We start from the raw sequence: 21332 nt of genomic DNA, 5'->3' as shown, positions 1-21332 counted from the left end.
ATATAGTTTTTTTAAAATATTCTTAGGAATATTCTGCTTTTTATTTCATACGAATATTCCCATTAGTTTTTAAGATATTGGGCTTTGAAATTGGTGGTCACATTTCATACTTGGTTCTTAGACACCACTCCTTAAAAACACAAATAACTCCGAAAGTATCACTTGAAATTTTTGGAATATTCAACGTTTTTTAAATAAATATTCTGTTGAATATTCCAGTTTTTATTTCATAAAAATTATCCCATTGGTTTTTGAGATATTGGGCTTTAAAGTTGGTGATCATATTTCATACTTGGCTCTTAGACACCACTCTTTACAAACCCAAATAACCCAAAAATATTTGCTTGTACTAATTGGAACATTATACATTATTTTTTAATAATATTCTTAGGAATATTCCGCCTTTTATTTTATAAGAATGCTCCTATTAGTTTTTGAGATATTGGGATTTGAAATTGGTAATTATAATTCATACTTGGCTTTTAGACACCAGTCCTTAGAAACACAAATAACTTTTAAAATATTACTTGAACTTTTTAAAGCAATCAACGGTATTTCAAGAAATATTATATCGAATATTCTAGTTTTTATTTCATAAAAATATTCTCATTAGTTTTTGAAATATTGAGCTTTGAAGTTGGTGGTCACATTTCATACTTGGTTCTTAGACATCACGCCATAAAAACACAAGAAACTCCTAAGGTATTACTTGAACTTTTTGGAACATTCAACGTTTTTTGAATAAATATTCTATCAAATATTCCACTTTTTATTTCATAAGAATATTCTTATTAGTTTTTGAAATATTGGTCTTTGAATTTGGTGATGATATTTCATACTTGGCTCTTAGACACCACTTCTTACAAACACAAATAACTCCAAAAGTATTACTTACACTGATTAAAGCATTCAACGGTATTTAAAGAAATATTCCTTTGAATATTTCAGTTTTTATTCCATAGGAATATTCTTATTATTTTTTGAGATATTGGGCTTTGGAATTGGTGGTAACATTTCATACTTAGTTCTTAGACACCACTCCTTAAAAACACAAATAACTCCGAAAGTATCACTTGAAATTTTTAGAATATTCAACGTTTTTTACATAAATATTCTGTTGAATATTCCAGTTTTTATTTCATAAGAATTATCCCATTGGTTTTTGAGATATTGGGCTTTAAAGTTGGTGATCATATTTCATACTTGGCTCTTAGACACCACTCTTTACAAACCCAAATAATCCAAAAATATTTGCTTGTACTGATTGGAATATTAAACATAATTTTTAGAATATTCCTAGGACTATTCCTCTTTTTATTTCATAAGAATATTTCTGCTGGTTTTTAAGAAATTGGGTTTTAAATTCAATAGTAACAATTTAAAATTTTCTCTTAGACTCCACTCATTAAAACACAATTAATACCACTGAATATTTTATTTAGACTATTAAGAACATTTAAAAATACTTACAAAAAAACTATTCTTCCGAATATTCTGGTTTCTGTTTAGTAAGAATATTCCAATTAGTTTTTGAGATTATGTCGTTTTAAAGTGACTAGTGACATAATAAAATGAATAGTCATATTTTACACTTGGCCCTTCGACACCATTCATTAAAACACAATTAGCTCCAAAAATATTTCTTGAAGTCATTAGAATATTAAACAATATTTAAAAACATATTCTTTTGAATATTTCGCGGTTTATTTCATAAGAATATTCCCATTAAGTTTTGAGATATTGGGCTTTGAAGTTGGTGGTCACATTTTATACTTGGTCCTTAGACATCTTTCCTTAAAAACACAAAAAACTCTTAAAATATTACTTGAACTTTTTAGAATATTTAATATTATTTAAAGAAATAGTCCTTAGAATATTCCACTTTTTATTTCATAAAAATATTCCGATTAGTTTTTGAGATATTGGGCTTTGAAGTTGGAGATCCTATTTCATACTTCGCTCTTAGAAACCACTTCTTATAAACCCAAGTAACTCAAAAATATTTGCTTAAACTAATTGGAACAAGAATAAGAATATTCTTCCAAATATTCCGCTACTTATTTAATAAGAATATTTCAATTAATTTTTGAGTTTATGGGCGTTAAAGTTAGTAGTTACATTTTAAATTTGACCCTTAGACATCACTTGTTAAAAACACAAATAACTCCTATATTGTTACTTGGACTATTTAAAACCTTAAACAATATTTTTAAGGAATATTCTTCCGAATATTCTGAATTTTCTGTCATGAACATATGCTTATTAGTTTCTGAGATAGTGGCTTTTTAAGTGAGCGGTCACATTTAAGATACTACTTTATAAAATCTCACATAACTCAAAAATTTTTGCTTGGACTATCTTAAACTTTATTCAAAGTTTTTGAAGAATATTCTACAGCTCTTGAGATTTTGGACTTTTTTATTTTAAGTTCAGATCTCTTTTTTTGCACTTAAATTGGTTTTTTAACTTAAAATTCATCGTCTGTTTAGTACTATGTGACCCAAAGGCAATTTCCTGGAAATTGCCGGTAAAGTTCATTAATAACCGATTTGTTACGCTTTTAATTACAATTCAATCCGGCTTAGGCAGGTTACGAAATCGGTGAACAACGAGCTTTCCGATTATCGAATTTCCCGCAAAAAAAACGTTATATTGATTACGTCACATCGTTAGGGCAATTAGGATTAACTCAAACAAAAAATTTAATTATCATAAAATAAAGCGTTTCATGTTCGATTAAATTATGCATTTTTACTTGGGGTAAGGGTGAACATTTTTGGGAATTTTAGGCTCATTTAAAATGAGGACATGTTGAATAACGTCATTTTTTGAAGCAAAAATTCCACCCCGACAAATCCATTTGAAATCGAATAATAAGCTCTCGTTTGCATGTCGCGAATCCAGCAAAATAATTCACTTCCCTGGAACAATAATTTCGGTTTTTAATGCTGCTACTAATGGCGGGTAATCAACGGACAATTTAGTATTTTATTCGACGGAATTACAATGAAAAATAGAGGTTCTTTTATTGGAAAAATCAATGAACGAAACACGAACCGCTAAAAATGTCCATCAGTAAAAAATAAGCCAGTCATGTCCAATTAAATTATGCATTTTCAGGCAAAATTACGCACCCTTAATAAAACTTAATTTTAAGTCAAATCGCCTTTAAGAGCATCATAATGCAGAACTCAAACTTAAACCCGAGCAATTTCAACCTTTATTGGTTTAACAGGTGCCCTATATAAGTCATATTGGGAATATTCTCGTGAAACACAAACGGCAGAATATCCTCTCGAAACCTTATTACCTTATATATCAAAACGATTTTAGCGGAAATACGAGCGGAAATAACGCGGTTGTAGTCGCAAAATATGACGAACTATAAATAGATCGCCGATTAGATAACGACCCCGATGCCATTAAGAGGATGTTTTATGAATTGCCCGCTAATGGAACAAATTGATCGGGTTGGATTTCCACTAACTGTCAGGAAAAAGGAGAAAAAAAAACATCTAAGGACCTCTCACAGTTTTTTTTAATCCCCTTATTGTCGGAATAAGATATAAAATTCTTAAGACTAATATCGCAATATTAGATGTTTATACTAGGCATAAAAGTTATTTGCTTTAACATTATGAATAATAATTAAAACAATTAAATATATTAGTTTAAAAAGTAGAGATTTTTTTTGGACATATTATTAATACTGCCTCGCTTATGTCTATTTTTCTTAGTCTTTCGACTCTAGAAATTTTCAATATTTCCATCTTGTACCTCACAGTTGTAAAAAATCAATGCAAAAATTAACAATTACCCGACATTTCTGTCTTTTTTAACATGTTTTTATTCGCTAGCGTTGTATCTATGTATGTATGTAACGGAATTTTTGAGCTTAACATTCTAAAAGTCTGATCAACTTTAAACTTTGCATACGTATCAAGGACCGATGACAATGCAATCATTTAATAACAGTTTTCCATTATCATTATTAGAACTGCCAGGATTAATAGTTTGGTTAACGTTCAAAAAACAATATGTGATCAATAATGTTTAAATGGATCTGCCTTTAGTTGCATGGACGGCCAGCAGAATTTTGCTTAATTACATGTTAAATTCATTGTGTTTTTTATTTGTCAAATTAGTATACTTTTTTAGTTAACGTTCATTTTATCGATTTTAATAATAAGAGTATGAACAATTTGAACTTGTTGCTGCTTCTGAAATTATCCAGGTAATATGAAATGCTTTCAACAAGATAATAAGTAATAGTTTAAAAAAACTAAAAAAACACACAGAGCGGTATCTAAGAGCCAAGTATGAAATATTATCACCAATTTCAAAGTCCAATATCTTAAAAACTAATGGTAATATTTTTATAAAATAAAAAGCGATATATTTCTAGAAATATTCTTAAAAAATTATGTTTGATATTTTAATTAGTACCAGCAAATATTTTTGGGTTATTTGGCTTTGTAAAAAGGGGTGTCTAAGAGCCAAGTATGAAATATCATCACCAACTTCAAAGCCCAATGTCTCAAAAAATAATAAGAATATTCTTATGAAATAAACACTGGAATATTCAATAGAATATTTATTTAAAGAACGTTGAATGTTCTAAAAAGTTCAAGTGATACTTTCGGAGTTATTTGTGTTTTTAAGGAGTGGTGTCTAAGAAATGTGACCACCAACTTCAAAACCCAATATCTCAAAAAATAATAAGAATATTCTTATGAAATAAAAACTGGAATATTTAAAAGAATATTTTTTTAAATACCGTTAAATGCTGAAGGGGTGTCTAAGAGCCAAGTATGAAATATGATCACCAAGTTCAAAGCCCAATATCTCAAAAACTAATGGGAGTATTCTTATAAAATAAAAAAAGAAATATTTCTAAGAATATTCTTAAAAAATTATGTTTAATATTCCAATTAGTACAAGCAAATATTTTTGGGTTTGTAAAAAGTGGTGTCTAAGAACCAAGTATGAAATATGATCACCAATTTCAAAGCCCAATATCTCAAAAACTAATAAGAATATTCTTATGAAATAAAAACTGGAATATTCGACAAAATATTTATTTAAACAACGTTGAATGTTCTTAAAAGTTCAAGTGATACTTTTAGAGTTATTTGTGTTTTTAAGGAGTGGTGTCTAAGAATCAAGTATGAAATATGATCACTAACTTCAAAGCCCAATATTTCAAAAACTAATAAGAATATTCTTATGAAATAAAAAGTGGAATATTCGATAGAATATTTATTTAAATACCGTTAAATGTTCCAAAAAGTTCAAGTAATACCTTAGGAGTTATTTGTATTTTTAAGGCGTGGTGTCTAAGAACCAAGTATGAAATGTGACCACCAACTTCAAAGCTCAATATCTCAAAAAATAATAAGAATATTCTTATGAAATAAAAAGCGAAATATTCCTAACATTATTCTTAAAAAATTATGTTTAATATTCTAATTAGTACCAGCAAATATTTTTGGGTTATTTGGCTTTGTAAAAAGGGGTGTCTAAGAGCCAAGTATGAAATATCATCACCAACTTCAAAACCCAATGTCTCAAAAAATAATAAGAATATTCCTATGAAATAAAAACTGGAATATTCAAAAGAATATTTCTTTAAATACCGTTGAATGTTCTAAAAAGTTCAAGTGATACTTTCGGAGTTATTTGTGTTTTTAAGGAGTGGTGTCTAAGAACCAAGTATGCAATGTGACCACCAAATTCAAAACCCAATATCTCAAAAAATAATAAGAATATTCTTATGAAATAAAAATTGGAATATTCGACAGAATATTTGTTTAAAGAACGTTAAATGTTCTAAAAAGTTCAAGTGATAACTTTGGAGTTATTTGTGTTTTTAAGGAGTGGTGTCTAAGAACCAGGTATGAAATGTGACCACCAACTTCAAAGCTCAATATCTCAAAAACTAACAAGAATATTCTTATAAAATAAAAACTGGAAGATTCAACAAAATATTTATTTAAAAAACGTTGAATGTTCTAAAAAGTTCAAGTGATACTTTTAAAGTTATTTGTGTTTTTAAGGAGTGGTGTCTAAGAATCAAGTATTAAAAATGATCACTATCTTCAAAGCCCAATATTTCAAAAACTAATAAGAATATTGTTATGAAATAAAAAGTGGAATATTCGATAGAATATTTATTTAAAAAACGCTGAATGTTCCAAAAAGTTCAAGTAATACCTTAGGAGTTATTTGTGTTTTTAAGGCGTGGTGTCTAAGAACCAAGTATGAAATGTGACCACCAACTTCAAAGCTCAATATCTCAAAAAATAATAAGAATATTCTTATGAAATAAAAAGCGAAATATTTCTAACATTATTCCTAAAAAAATGTGTTTAATATTCTAATTAGTACCAGCAAATATTTTTGGGTTATTTGGCTTTGTAAAAAGGGGTGTCTAAGAGCCAAGTATGAAATATGATCACCAACTTCAAAGCCCAATATCTCAAAAAATAATAAGAATATTCTTATGGAATAAAAACTGGAATATTCAATAGAATATTTATTTAAAGAACGTTGAATGTTCTAAAAAGTTCAAGTGATACTTTCGGAGTTATTTGTGTTTTTAAGGAGTGGTGTCTAAGAAATGTGACCACCAACTTCAAAACCCAATATCTCAAAAAATAATAAGAATATTCTTATGAAATAAAAACTGGAATATTTAAAAGAATATTTCTTTAAATACCGTTTAATGCTTTAAAAAATGTAAGTAATATTTTCGGAGTTATTTGAGTTGGTAAGCAGTGCTGTCTAAGAGCCAAGTATGAAAAAAGATCACCAACTTCAAAGCCCAATATCTCAAAAACTAATAAGAATATTCTTATAAAATAAAAACTAGAATATTCGACAGAATATTTATTTAAAGAACGTTAAATGTTCTAAAAAGTTCAAGTGATACCTTTGGAGTTATTTGTGTTTTTAAGGAGTGGTGTCTAAGAATCAAGTATAAAATGTGACCACCAACTTCAAAACCCAATATCTCAAAAAATAATAAGAATATTCTTATGAAATAAAAACTGGAATATTTAAAAGAATATTTCTTAGAATATTGTTAAAAAATTATATTTAATATTCTAATTAGTACAGGCAAATATTTTTGGGTTATTTGGCTTTTGTATAAAGGGGTGTCTAAGAGCCAAGTATGAAATATGATCACTAACTTCAAAGCCCTATATATCAAAAACTAATAAGAATATTCTTATGAAATAAAAAGTGGAATATTCGATGAAATATTTATTTTAAAAACGTTGAATGTTCCAAAAAGTTCAAGTAATACCTTAGGAGTTATTTGTGTTTTTAAGGCGTGGTGTCTAAGAACCAAGTATGAAATGTGACCACCAACTTCAAAGCTCAATATCTCAAAAACCAATGGGAATAATCTTATAAAATAAAAAGCGAAATATTCCTAAGAATATTCTTAGAAAATTATGTTTAATATTCTAATTAGTACAAGCAAATATTTTTGGGTTATTTGACTTTGTAAAAAGGGGTAACTAAGAGCCAAGTATGAAATATAATCACCAACTTCAAAGCTCAATATCTCAAAAACTAATGAGAATATTCTTATGAAATAAAAACTAGAATATTCGACAGAATATTTGTTTAAAGAACGTTAAATGTTCTAAAAAGTTCAAGTGATACCTTTAGAGTTATTTGTGTTTTTAAGGAGTGGTGTCTAAGAACCAGGTATGAAATGTGACCACTAACTTCAAAACCCAATATTTCAAAAAATAATAAGAATATTCTTATGAAATAAAAACTGGAATATTCAAAAGAATATTTATTTAAATACCGTTGAATGCTTTAAAAAGTTTAAATAATACTTTCGGAGTTATTTGTATTGGTAAGCAGTGCTGTCTAAGAGCCAAGTATGAAAAATGATCACCAACTTCAAAGCCCAATATCTCAAATACTAATAAGAATATTCTTATGAAATAAAAACTGGAATATTCAATAGAATATTTATTTAAAGAGCGTTGAATGTTCTAAAAAATTTAAATGATACTTTCGGAGTTATTTCTGTTTTTAAGGAGTGGTGTCTAAGAACCAAGTATAAAATGTGATCACCAACTTCAAAACCTAATATCTCAAAAAATAATAAGAATATTCTTATGAAATAAAAACTGGAATATTCAATAGAATATTTGTTTAAAGAGCGTTAAATGTTCTAAAAAGTTCAAGTGATACCTTTGGACTTATTTGTGTTTTTAAGGAGTGGTGTCTAAGAACCAAGTATGAAATGTGATCACCAACTTCAAAACCCAATATCTCAAAAAATAATAAGAATATTCTTATGAAATAAAAACTGGAATATTCAAAAGAATATTTCTTTAAATGCCGTTGAATGCTTTAAAAAGTTTAAGTAATACTTTTGGAGTTATTTGTGTTTGTAAGGAGTGGTGTCTAAGAGCCAAGTATGAAATATGATCACCAACTTCAAAGCTCAATATCTCAAAAACAAATGGGAATATTCTTATAAAATAAAAAGTGGAATATTTTAGAATAATATTTTTATATATTTTTGAATGTTCTAAATATTCTGAGTAATACTTTCGCAGTTATTTGCGTTTAAATGAGTGGTGTCGAAAGGCCAAGTTCAAAATATGACTATTCATTTTATTTCCCCATATCTTAAAAAGTACCGAGAATATTCTTATAAAATAAATAGAGGAATATACGAAAGAACTTTTATTTTTCCTGTTAAATATTTAAAATAATTTAAGTAAAGGTTTCAGAGTTAATTTTGTTTTACTGAGTGGGGTCTAAAGGCCAAATTTAAAATGATACTACTCACTTTAAAGTCCAATATCTGAAATACTTATGGGAATATTCCTATAAAATAAAAAACAGAATATTCGAAAAAAATGTTCCCAAAAATATTATAAGGAGTTTAAAATAATCCGAGCACAAATGCCTGGGATATACCTCGGTTTAAGTAGTGCTGTTCTACGGTTTAAGTTTAAGATGTGACCACTCACTTTGAAACTTAATATCTCAAAAACTAATAAGAGTATTCCTATGAAATAGAAAATAGAATATTCAGAAGAATGTTCACTAAAAACAGTGTTTAAGATAGCCCAAGCAAAATTTTTTGAGATATGCCTGGTTTTAAAAATTGGTGCCTAAGGGCCAAATTTAAAATGTGTCCACTCACTTTAAAACCCAATATCTCAAAGACTAATTGCGATATTCTTATGAAATAAAAAGCCTAGCATTCATCAGAATATTCTTTAGACGAATAACTGATAAGAATTTTATAAATCTATTTAAAACAAACTAAAATTTCTAAATAAAAACTGGACTCCTATATACTCAAAACACTAAAAGTCCATAAATTACTTAACCAAATGAGGTAAAGTAAATACTAGCACAAAAGAGCCACAAACAAAGTGCTTATCAGATCACCTTGAATCGCTGAAAGTCACCACTTTTTTCACCGTGAAATTTCCATATACCGTGAGGGCGATAAAACCACCAAAAATAGAACTTAAACAAAATAAAAATCCAAGTATATGCTAATCAGATATGAATATTTACTGCGGAATATTCCCGGAATGTTAACATCGCTTTAGAGCAGGAAGATCTTACCCTATAGATCTTCCTTAAGTAAATAAAATTCCTGACCAGGGGCTTTTGAAATTTACTTGCACCAGTCAAAATAAGACCAAATAAAAACAGGGAGACAATAAAAGCGTGTGGGTGTATTATCATCCAGTCCGCAGTATCCGGAACAGGAAACACGTATAGCGGGACGATAAGAATATCGATTCTCGCCTCGTCATAACAATAAATTACGCATCATGTTCAGGGAATATTTTATATATTACACTTTATCTAGTGGAACATTCGGATGTTCTGTGACTGGGTAGTTCCTGATATGAAATTTTAAATTAAGGGATGCGAGGGGTTAACGACTTGTGGGTTACCTAGAGACCCTCTATTGAGGGAAAATGTCCACTTTCCACGCAAATTATTCAAAAATTTTGTTTTCTCGATTAGAGTCGGCTTCTCGCACGCGACGTATAATGGGGTTCAGATTTAGAAGTTTTTGCAACGAATATTATTTAAAATGTTTTAGTCAATAAGCATGTGTTTAGAGAATATTCTTCTGAAATTTCTACTTTTTATTTGATGAGAATATTACCATTGGTTGTTGAGATATTGAAGTTTGAAGTGAGCGATTTCTTTCAGGGATAAACATCATTTTTGAACATCACTACCTTAAATAGCCAATATCTCAAAAATGCTTATTTAAACTAGCCTAAACATTTTATGATATTTTTATAGAATATTCCCGGAAATATTCCACTTTTTATTCTATAAGAATATTCTTATTAGGTTTTGAGATTTTGAGCTTTAAAGCGAGTGGTCACCTTGAGGGTCAAATTTCCGTTTTTGGACATATCCACTTAAAAAAAACAATTATTTTAAAAATATTATTTAAATGTTTAATAAAGTATTTAGGGAATATTCTCTTGAATATTCTACTTTTTATTGCATAGGAATATTTCTATTAGCTTTTACCGTTTTTAGACTTTTTGGACATGATTACCTAAAATAGCTAATATCTCAAAAATTTTACTTAAAATAAATTAAAAAATATTTAACAAAGTTTCTAGAGAACATTCTCTAGAATATTCCATTTATTATTTTATAAAAATATTCCAATTCTGTTTCGAGATTTTGTTCTTTAAAGTGAGTGGTCACTTTGAGGATGAGTTTTCCTTTTTGGATATCACTACGTTAAAAAGCCAATATCTTAAAAACTTATGTTAAATTGATTTAAATATTTAACAACATGTTTTAAGAATATTCCCTTGAATGTTCTGTATTTTAATTTGTGAGAATATTCTTATTATTTTTTGAGATTTTAAACTTCAAAACGAGTGGTCACTTTGAGGGGCAATTTTCCTTTTGGGATATCACTACCTAAAAGAGTTAATAACTCAAAAACTTTTATTTAAACTAATTTAAATGTTTACCAACATTTCTTAAGAATACTCTACTAAATATTCCACTTTTTATTTTATGACATTATTTTCATTAGTTTTTGAGATATTAAACTTTAAATCGAGTGGTCACCTTCAGACTTAAACTTCCTCTTTGGATATCACTACTTAAAAAAGCCAATATCTCAAAAACTTATGTCAAACTTCATTTAAATGTTTAACAAAATATCTTAAGAATATTCCCTTGAATGTTCTGTATTTTAATTTGTGAGAATATTCCTATTATTTTTTGAGATTTTAAACATCAAAACGAGTGGTCACTTTGAGGGGCAATTTTCCTTTTGGGATATCACTACCTAAAAGAGTTAATAGCTCAAAAACTTTTATTTAAACTAATTTAAATGTTTACCAAAATTTCTTAAGAATACTCTATTGAATATTCCACTTTTTATTTTGTGACATTATTTTCATTAGTTTTTGAGATATTAAACTTCAAATCGAGTGGTCACCTTCAGAGTCAAACTTCCTCTTTGGATATCACTACTTAAAAAAGCCAATATCTCAAAAACTTATGTTAAACTTGATTTAAATGTTTAACAAAATGTCTTAAGAATATTCCCTTGAATGTTCTGTATTTTAATTTGTGAGAATATTCTTATTATTTTTTGAGATTTTAAACTTTCAGGCGAGTGGTCACTTTGAGGGGCAATTTTCCTTTTGGGATATCACTACCTAAAAGAGTTAATAACTCAAAAACTTTTATTTGAACTAATTTAAATGTTTATTAAAATTTCTTAAAAATACTCCCTTTAATATTCCCCTTTTTATTTCGTACAATTATTTTTATTAGTTTTTGAGATATTAAAATTCAAATCGACTGGTCACCTTGAGGGCAAAACTTTCATTTTGGATATCATTACTTATAAAAGCCAATATCTCAAAAATTATATTTAACTTGATTTAAATGTTTTATAAAATTTCTTAAGAATATTCCCTTGAATGTTCTGCTTTTTATTTCGTAAGAATATTCTTATTATTTTTTGAGATTTTAAACTTCAAAGCGAGTGGTCACCTTGAGCGTCAAACTTCCTCTTTGAATACCATTACTAAAAAAAGCCAATACCTCTAAACCTCTTATTTAAATTGTTTTTGTTATTTTACAAAACTTCTTTAGAATACCCCTTAGAACATTCTAATTTTTATTTCATATAAATATTCCAATTAGTTTTTGAGATTTTAGATTTTAAAGCGAGTGGTCACTTTGAGAATCAATTTTCTTTTTTGGACCTCACTACCTAAAAAAGCAAATAACTCAAAAACTTTTATTTACATTAACTTAAATATTTAATAAACTTTATATAAAAGATTCATTAGAATGTTGAAGTGTTTATTTCATAAGAATATTTCAAATAGTTTTTGAGATTTTAAACTTTGAAGTGAGTGGACACCTTGAGGGTCAAACTTGTTTTTTGATCATCACCACTTAAAAAAGTCAATATTTTGAAAGTCTTTATGCAAACTAACTTAAAACTTTTAAAAAAAATCTAGATAATATTCTTTAGAATATTCTAGTTTTTATTTTATCAAAATATCCCAGCTAGTTTTTGAGATTCTGGACTGTGAAGTGAGCAGCCACTTTAAAGATCAAACATTATCAGTCGACCACTTATAGCTTCCAATATCTCGACACAACTCATTTAAACTGACTTAAATCTTACAGAGAGTGTTCTTCTGAATATTCTCCTTTTAATACCAAGAAGAATATTCCATTAGGTTTTTCAGTTTTTCCACTTCAAAGCTAGCTATCCATAGTTCAGAAACCTCCAAAAAAAAGAAATGACAAGTTCAAGGGCCAACGTTGCATAACCTCATTTGGCCCTTTAACCCTTATATATGTGTCACTGAGGCACTCGCTCAATCCCTCGGGGCCTTTTAGCCCTTTTGCGGTCGATTTCAGACTTAAAACCACCCACTCACATACAAACTGATGAAAAAAACGAACCTGTAACACTCAATAAGGACATCCTAGAATCCAGCGTGGTTCAAGAAAGTCTTCTCCCCCTCCCCCAGGTCGGAGATACGCCTAAAGTCCACTCAACCACAAAACAGACAAAAAGAAAACAAAACTGTGTGAATCAAAAAATTATAATTTAAAAAAAAAATAAATAAATAAACAATCACCAACTCATCACCACCATAATGAGGCAAACGAACGCGGATGGTTGTTAATCTAGTTGTGATGGTGGTGGGGGGAGGAAAAGGGTGATTTTCGCGACCGGTGACGTCACCATGCACGTTCGGTGACGTCCGTAGGGTGCAGAAAAGTCGGCCATACTGGCCCGGCGTAGCGTCGCGACGCCGACGTCCGGGTTAGGGGAGGTTGGGGGGAAGGGAGTGCGACTGCGCCGTGACATCACCACCGGGAAAACGATCACCGGGAGAGTCTAGACGAGAGGCGCCCGCGTGGGTCGGTGTAAAGTCAGTGGCGTCGGTTGTTGTTAGGGAGAAATGTTGGGGGATTTAGAAGATTGTGAGGTTTTTTTTCTTTTTCTTCTTTTTCGTTTTCTTCATCTTCGTCTTCTTCGTCTTCTTCGTCTTCTTCGTCTTCTTCGTCTTCTTCGTCCTCTTCGTCTTCTTTTTTTTCTCCTACCTCCTCTTCTTCTTACAGTTAAGTTTCATCTTCTTTCCAGATAATCGATTGTTATTTTTTCCATAATCCATAAAAGTTTCCTTCAATTTTTTTCTTAATTTCTTTGGTGTTTTTCAGGTTCTTAGAGGATAAGCAATTAGTCCTTCCAGGCAATTGAAGTTGTGTCCATCTTCATATTCAACATTTCTTGCTTTGACTATCTTAGATGCCTAATATTTTTAGGGAACATTCCTCTTAATATTCTGTTTTTTATTCTATAAGAATATTCTCATTCGTCTTTGAGATATTGGGTTTTAAAGTAAGAAGTCATTTTCAAGCGCCACTTTTTAAAACCAGGCATATTCGAGATATTTTTGCTTAGACTATTTGAGACTCTTATCAAAATTTTTAGGGAACATTTTTGGAATATTCCGCTTTTTATTTCATAAGAATATTCCCGTTAGTTTTTGAGATATTAAGTTTTTAAATGAGTGGTCACTTTTCAAGCTTCATTTTTAGACACCACTATATAAAACCATGCATATCTCAGTTATTTTTATTTAGACTATTTTAGACCTTAAACAAAATTTTTAGGGAACATTTTCTTTAATATCTTGTTTTTTATTTTATAAGAATATTCCCATTACTTTTTGAGATATTAAGTTTTTAAATGAGTGGTCACTTTTTAAGCTTGATTTTTAGACACCACTATTTAAAACCACGCATATCTCAGTTATTTTTATTTAGACTATTTTAGACCTTAGACAAAATTTTTAGGAAACATTTTTCTTAATATTCTGTTTTTTATTTTATAAGAATATTCCCATTACTTTTTGAGACATTAGGTTTTTAAATGAGTGGTCAATTTTCAAGCTTGATTTTTAGATACCACTATTTAAAACCACGCATATCTCAGTAATTTTTTTTAGACTATTTTAAATCCTAAACTTAGTTTATAGGAAACATTTTTCTTAATATTTTGTTTTTTATTTCATAAGAATATTCCCATTACTTTTTGAAATATTAGGTTTTAAAGTGAGTGGTCATTTTTCAAGATTGACTTTTAGACACCACTATATAAAAGCACGCATATCTCAGTTATTTTCATTTAGACTATTTTAGACCTTAAACAAAATTTTTAGGGAACATTTTTTTAAATATTTTGTTTTTTATTTTATAAGAATATTCCCATTACTTTTTGAGACATTAGGTTTTTAAATGAGTGGTCAATTTTCAAGCTTGATTTTTAGATACCACTATTTAAAACCACGCATATCTCAGTAATTTTTTTTTAGACTATTTTAAATCCTAAACTTAATTTATAGGAAACATTTTTCTTAATATTTTGTTTTTTATTTCATAAGAATATTCCCATTACTTTTTGAGATATTAGGTTTTAAAGTGAGTGGTCATTTTTCAAGACTGACTTTTAGACACCACTATATAAAAGCACGTATATCTCAGTTATTTTCATTTAGACTATTTTAGGCCTTGAACATAATTTTTAGGGAACATTTTTCTTAATATTTTGTTTTTTATTTCATAAGAATATTCCCATTATTTTTTGAGATATTAGGTTTTAAAGTGAGTGGTCACTTTACAAGCTTGACTTTTAGACATCACTATTTAAAACCACGCATATCTCAAAATTTTCTTTTAGCCTATTCTAGATCTTGTATTTAATTTTTACTGAACATTTTTGGAATATTCTGTTTTTTATTTTGTAAGAATATTCCCATTTCTTTTTGAGATATTAGGTTTTAAAATGAATGGTCACTTTCAAGCTTGACTTTTAGACACCACTATTTAAAACCACGCTTATCTCCGTTATTTTTATTTAGACTATTTTAGACCTTAAACAAAATATTTAGGGAACATTTTTCTTAATATTCTGTTTTTTATGTAATAAGAATATTCCCATTACTTTTTGAGATATTAGGTTTTAAAGTGAGTGGTCACTCTTCAAGCTTGTCTTTTAGACACCATTATAGAAAACCACGCATATCTCACTTATTTTCATTTAGACCCCAGGCAAATTATTTAGGGAACATTTTTCCTAATAATTTTTTTTTATTTTATAAGAATATTCCCATTATTTTTTGAGACATTAGGTTTTAAAATAAGTGGTCACTTTTCAAGCTTAACTTTTAGATACCAATATATAAAAGCACGTATATCTCAGTTATTTTTATTTAGACTATTTTAGACCGTAAATAAAATTTTTAGGGAACATTTTTCTTAATATTCTGTTTTTTATTTCATAAGAATATTCCCATTATTTTTTGACATATTAGGTTTTAAAGTGAGTGGTCACTTTACAAGCTTGATTTTTAGACACCACTCTATAAAACCACGCATATCTCAGTTATTTTTATTTAGACTATTTTAGACCTTAAACAAAATTTTTAGGGAACATTTTTCTTAATATTCTATTTTTTATTTCATAAGAATATTCCCATTATTTTTTGACATATTAGGTTTTAAAGTGAATGGTCACTTTACAAGCTTGATTTTTAGACACCACTATATAAAAGCACGCATATCTCAGTTATTTTTCTTTAGACTATTCTAGGCCCTGTATTAAATTTTTAGCGAATATTTTTGGAATATTCCGCTTTTTATTTCATAAGAATATTCCCATTAGTTTTTGAGATATTAGGTTTTAAACTGAGTGGTCACTTTTAAAGCTTGACTTTTAGACACCACTCTATAAAACCACGCATATCTCAGTTATTTATATTTAGACTATTTTAGACCTTAAACAAAATTTTTAGGGAACATTTTTCTTAATATTCTATTTTTTATATCATAAGAATATTCCCATTATTTTTTGAGATATAAGGTTTTAAATTGAGTGGTCACTTTTCAAGCTTAACTTTTAGACACCACTATATAAAAGCACGTATATCTCAGTTATTTTCATTTAGACTATTTTAGACCTTAAACCAAATTTTTAGAAAACATGTTTATTAATATTCTGTTTTTTTTTTTCATAACAATATTTCTATTATTTTTTGAGATATTAGGTTTTTAAATGAGTGGTCACTTTTTAAGCTTCATTTTTAGACACCACTATATAAAACTACGCATATCTCAGTAATTTTTGTTTAGCCTATTTTAGACCCTATATTAAATTTTTAGCGAACATTTTTGGAATATTCCGCTTTTTATTTCATAAGAATATTCCCATTAGTTTTTGAGATATTAGGTTTTAAACTGCGTGGTCACTTTTAAAGCTTGACTTTTAGACACCACTATATAAAACCACGCATATCTCAGTTATTTTTATTTAGACTATTTTAGACCTTAAATAAAATTTTTAGAAAACATTTTTCTTAATATTCTGTTTTTTATCTCATAACAATATTCCTATTATTTTTTAAGATATTAGGTTTTTAAATGAGTGGTCACTTTTCAAGCTTGATTTTTAGATTCCACAATTTTAAACCAGACATATCTCTGTAATTTTTGTTTAGCTTATTCTAGACCCTGTATTAGATTTTTAGCGAACATTTTTTGAATATTCTGCTTTTTATTTTATAGGAATATTCCCATTAGTTTTTGAGATATTAGGTTTTAAACTGAGTGGTCACTTTTCAAGCTTGATTTTTAGACACCACTATATAAAACCACGCATATCTCAGTAAGTTTTGTTTAGCCTCTTTTAGACCCTATAATAAATTTTTAGCGAATATTTTTTTGAATATTCCTCTTTTTATTTCATAAGAATGTTCCCACTAGTTTTTGAGATATTAGGTTTTAAAATGAGTGGTCACTTTTAAAGCTTGACTTTTAGACACCACTCTATAAAACCACGCATATCTCAGTTATTTTTATTTAGACTATTTTAGACCTTAAATAATTTTTTTAGGGAATATTTATCTTAATATTCTGTTTTTCATTTCATAACAATATTCCCATTACTTTTTGAGATATTAGGTCTTAAAGTGAGTGGTCACTTTTCAAGCTTAACTTTTAGACACCACTATATAAAAGCACGTATATCTCAGTTATTTTTATTTAGTCTATCTTAGACCTTAAACAAAATTTTTAGGGAACATTTATCTTAATATTCTGTTTTTTATATCATAAGAATATTTCCAATATTTTTTAAGACATTAGGTTTTAAAATGAGTGGTCACTTTTCAAGCTTGACTTTTAGACACCACTATATAAAAGCACGCATATCTCAGTTATTTTTATTTAGACTATTTTAGAGCTTAAACCAAATTTTTAGAAAACATTTTTCTTAATATTCTGTTTTTTATTTCATAAAAATATTCTCATTACTGTTTGAGATATTAGGTTTTAAAATGAGTGGTCACTTTTCAAGCTTGATTTTTAGACAGCACTAATTAAAACCACGCATATCTCAGTTATTTTTATTTAGACTATTTTAGACCTTAAACAAAATTTTTAGGGAATATTTTTCTTAATATTCTGTTTTTTTATATCATAAGAATATTCCCATTATTTTTTGAGATATTAGTTTTTAAATTGAGTGGTCACTTTTCAAGCTTAACTTTAAGACACCACTATATAAAAGCACGTATATCTCAGTTATTTTCATTTAGACTATTTTAGGCCTTGAACAAAATTTTTAGGGAATATTTTTCTTAATATTCTGTTTTTTATTTTATAAGAATATTCCCATTACCTTTTGAGACATTAGGTTTTCAAATGAGTGGTCAATTTTCAAGCTTGATTTTTAGATACCACTATTTAAAACCACGCATATTTCAGTTATTTTTTTTAGACTATTCTAGACCTTGAACAAAATTTTTAGGGAACATTTTTCTTAATATGCTGTTTTTTATTTCATAAGAATATTCCCATTATTTTTTGAGACATTAGGTTTTTAAATGAGTGGTCAATTTTCAAGCTTGATTTTTAGATACCACTATTTAAAACCACGCATATCTCAGTTATTTTTATTTAGAATATTTTAAACCTTAAACAAAATTTTTAGGGAACATTTTTTTAAATATTTTGTTTTTTATTTTATAAGAATATTCCCAATACTTTTTGAGATATTAAGTTTTTAAATGAGTGGTCACTTTTCAAGCTTGATTTTTAGACACCACTATATAAAACCACGCATATCTCAGTAATTTTTTTTTAGACTATTTTAAATCCTTAACTTAATTTATAGGAAACATTTTTCTTAATATTTTGTTTTTTATTTCATAAGAATATTCCCATTACTTTTTGAAATATTAGGTTTTAAATTGAGTGGTCATTTTTCAAGATTGACTTTTAGACACCACTATACATATAAAAGCACGTATATCTCAGTTATTTCCACTTAGACTATTTTAGGCCTTGAACAAAATTTTTAGGGAACATTTTTCTTAATATCCTGTTATTTATTTCATAAGAATATTCCCATTAGGTTTTAAGATATAAGGTTTTAAAATGAGTGGTCACTTTTCTAGCTTGACTTTTAGACACCACTATATAAAACCACGCATATCTCAGTTATTTTTATTTAGTCTATCTTAGACCTTGAATAAAATTTTTAGGGAACATTTATCTTAATATTCTGTTTTTTATTTTATAAAAATATTCCCTTTACTTTTTCAGATATTAGGTCTTAAAGTGAGTGGTCACTTTTCAAGCTTAATTTTTAGACACCACTATTTAAAATCATGCATATCTCAGTAATTTTCGTTTAGCCCATTCTAGACCCTGTACTAAATTTTTAGCGAAAATTTTTTTGAATATTCTGCTTTTTATTTCATAACACGGTTTCAATTCCAAAAATATTCAAAAGAATATTTTTGGAATATTCCGCTTTTTATTTCATAAGAATATTCCCATTAGTTTTTGCGATATTAGGTTTTAAACTGAGTGGTCACTTTTAAAGCTTGACTTTTAGACACCACTATATAAAAGGACGCATATCTTAGTTATTTTTATTTAGACTATTTTGAACCTTGGACAAAATTTTTAGGAAACATTTTTCTTAATATTCTGTTTTTTATTTTATAAGAAAATTTCCATTAGTTTCTAAGATATTAGGTTTTAAATTGAGTGGTCACTTTTCAAGCTTAACTTTTAGACACCACTACATAAAAGCACGTATATCTCAGTTATTTTCATTTAGACTATTTTAGAGCTTAAACCAAATTTTTAGAAAACATTTTTCTTAATATTCTGTTTTTTATTTCATAAAAATATTCTCATTACTTTTTGAGATATTAGGTTTTAAAATGAGTGGTCACTTTTCAAGCTTGATTTTTAGACAGCACTAATTAAAACCACGCATATCTCAGTTATTTTTATTTAGACTATTTTAGACCTTAAACAAAATTTTTAGGGAACATTTTTCTTAATATTCTGTTTTTTTATATCATAAGAATATTATCATTATTTTTTGAGATATTAGTTTTTAAATTGAGTGGTCACTTTTCAAGCTTAACTTTAAGACACCACTATATAAAAGCACGTATATCTCAGTTATTTTTATTTAGACTATTTTAGACCTTAAACAAAATTTTTAGGGAACATTTTTCTTAATATTCTGTTTTTTATTTCATAAGAATATTCCCATTATTTTTTGAGACATTAGGTTTTAAAATAAGTGGTCACTTTTCAAGCTTAACTTTTGGACGCCACTATATAAAACCACGCATATCTCAGTTATTTTTATTTAAACTATTTTAGACCTTGAACAAAATTTTTAGGGAATATTTTTCTTAATATTTTGTTATTTATTTCATAAGAATATTCTTATTAGTTTTTAAGATATAGGGTTTTAAAGTGAGTGGTCACTTTACAAGCTTGACTTTTAGACACCACTATATAAAACCACGCATATTTCAGTTATTTTTATCTAGACTATTTTAGACCTTGAACAAAATTTTTAGGAAACATTTTTCTTAATATTCTGTTTTCTATTTTATAAGAATATTCCCAGTATTTTTTGAGACATTAGGTTTTTAAGTGAGTGGTCAATTTTCAAGCTTAACTTTTAGACACCACTATATAAAAGCACGCATATCTCAATTATTTTTCTTTAGACTATTTTAGACCTTGAACAAAATTTTTAGGGAATATTTTTCTTAATATTCTGTTATTTATTTCATAAGAATATTCTTATTAGTTTTTAAGATATAAGGTTTTAAAGTGAGTGGTCACTTTACAAGCTTGACTTTTAGACACCACTATATAAAACCACGCATATTTCAGTTATTTTTATCTAGACTATTTTAGACCTTGAACAAAATTTTTAGGGAACATTTTTCTTAATTTTCTGCTTTTTATTTTATAAAAATATTCTCATTATTTTTTGAGATATTAGGTTTTAAAATGAGTGGTCACTTTTCAAGCTTGACTTTTAGACACCACTATATAAAAGCACGGATATCTCAGTAATTTTTGTTTATTCTATTTTAAACCCTATATTAAATTTTTAGCGAATATTTTTGGAATATTCTGCTTTTTATTTCATAAGAATATTCCCATTACTTTTTGAGATATTAGGTTTTAAAGTGAATGGTCAATTTTCAAGCTTGACTTTTAGATACCACTCTATAAAACCACACATATCTGAGTTATTTTTATTTAGACTATTTTAGACCTTGAACAAAATATTTAGGGAATATCTTTTTAAATATTTTGTTTTTTATTTCATAAGAATATTCCTATTAGTTTTCAAGATATTAGGTTTTAATGTGAGTGGTCTTCTCAGAAATTTTTGCTTGTAGGATTTCAGACAA

At 27.7% G+C, this 21332-nt stretch overlaps 1 protein-coding gene across 5 annotated transcripts in view; it reads right to left on the bottom strand.

Moving 5' to 3' along the window:
• The window catches only part of LOC126741325 (protein unc-13 homolog B), a 353601-nt gene extending 340294 nt beyond the window's left edge, over positions 1-13307 (bottom strand). For all 5 annotated transcript variants that reach the window (XM_050447729.1, XM_050447724.1, XM_050447728.1 and 2 more), the window contains exon 1: positions 12985-13307. Coding sequence is in view for 4 of the 5 variants with exons in the window: in XM_050447724.1 (XP_050303681.1) it covers positions 12985-13006 (22 nt within the window). In the remaining variant the exon portion in view is untranslated. The remainder of the gene's footprint in view (positions 1-12984) is intronic.
• Between the last annotated feature and the right edge of the window lie 8025 nt (positions 13308-21332).

The sequence above is a fragment of the Anthonomus grandis genome, chromosome 10 (genome assembly GCF_022605725.1).
Source record: "Anthonomus grandis grandis chromosome 10, icAntGran1.3, whole genome shotgun sequence".
NCBI lineage: Eukaryota > Metazoa > Arthropoda > Insecta > Coleoptera > Curculionidae > Anthonomus > Anthonomus grandis.
Note: the sequence above shows the minus strand (reverse complement) of the source record. Positions and strands in the feature narration are given on the sequence as shown.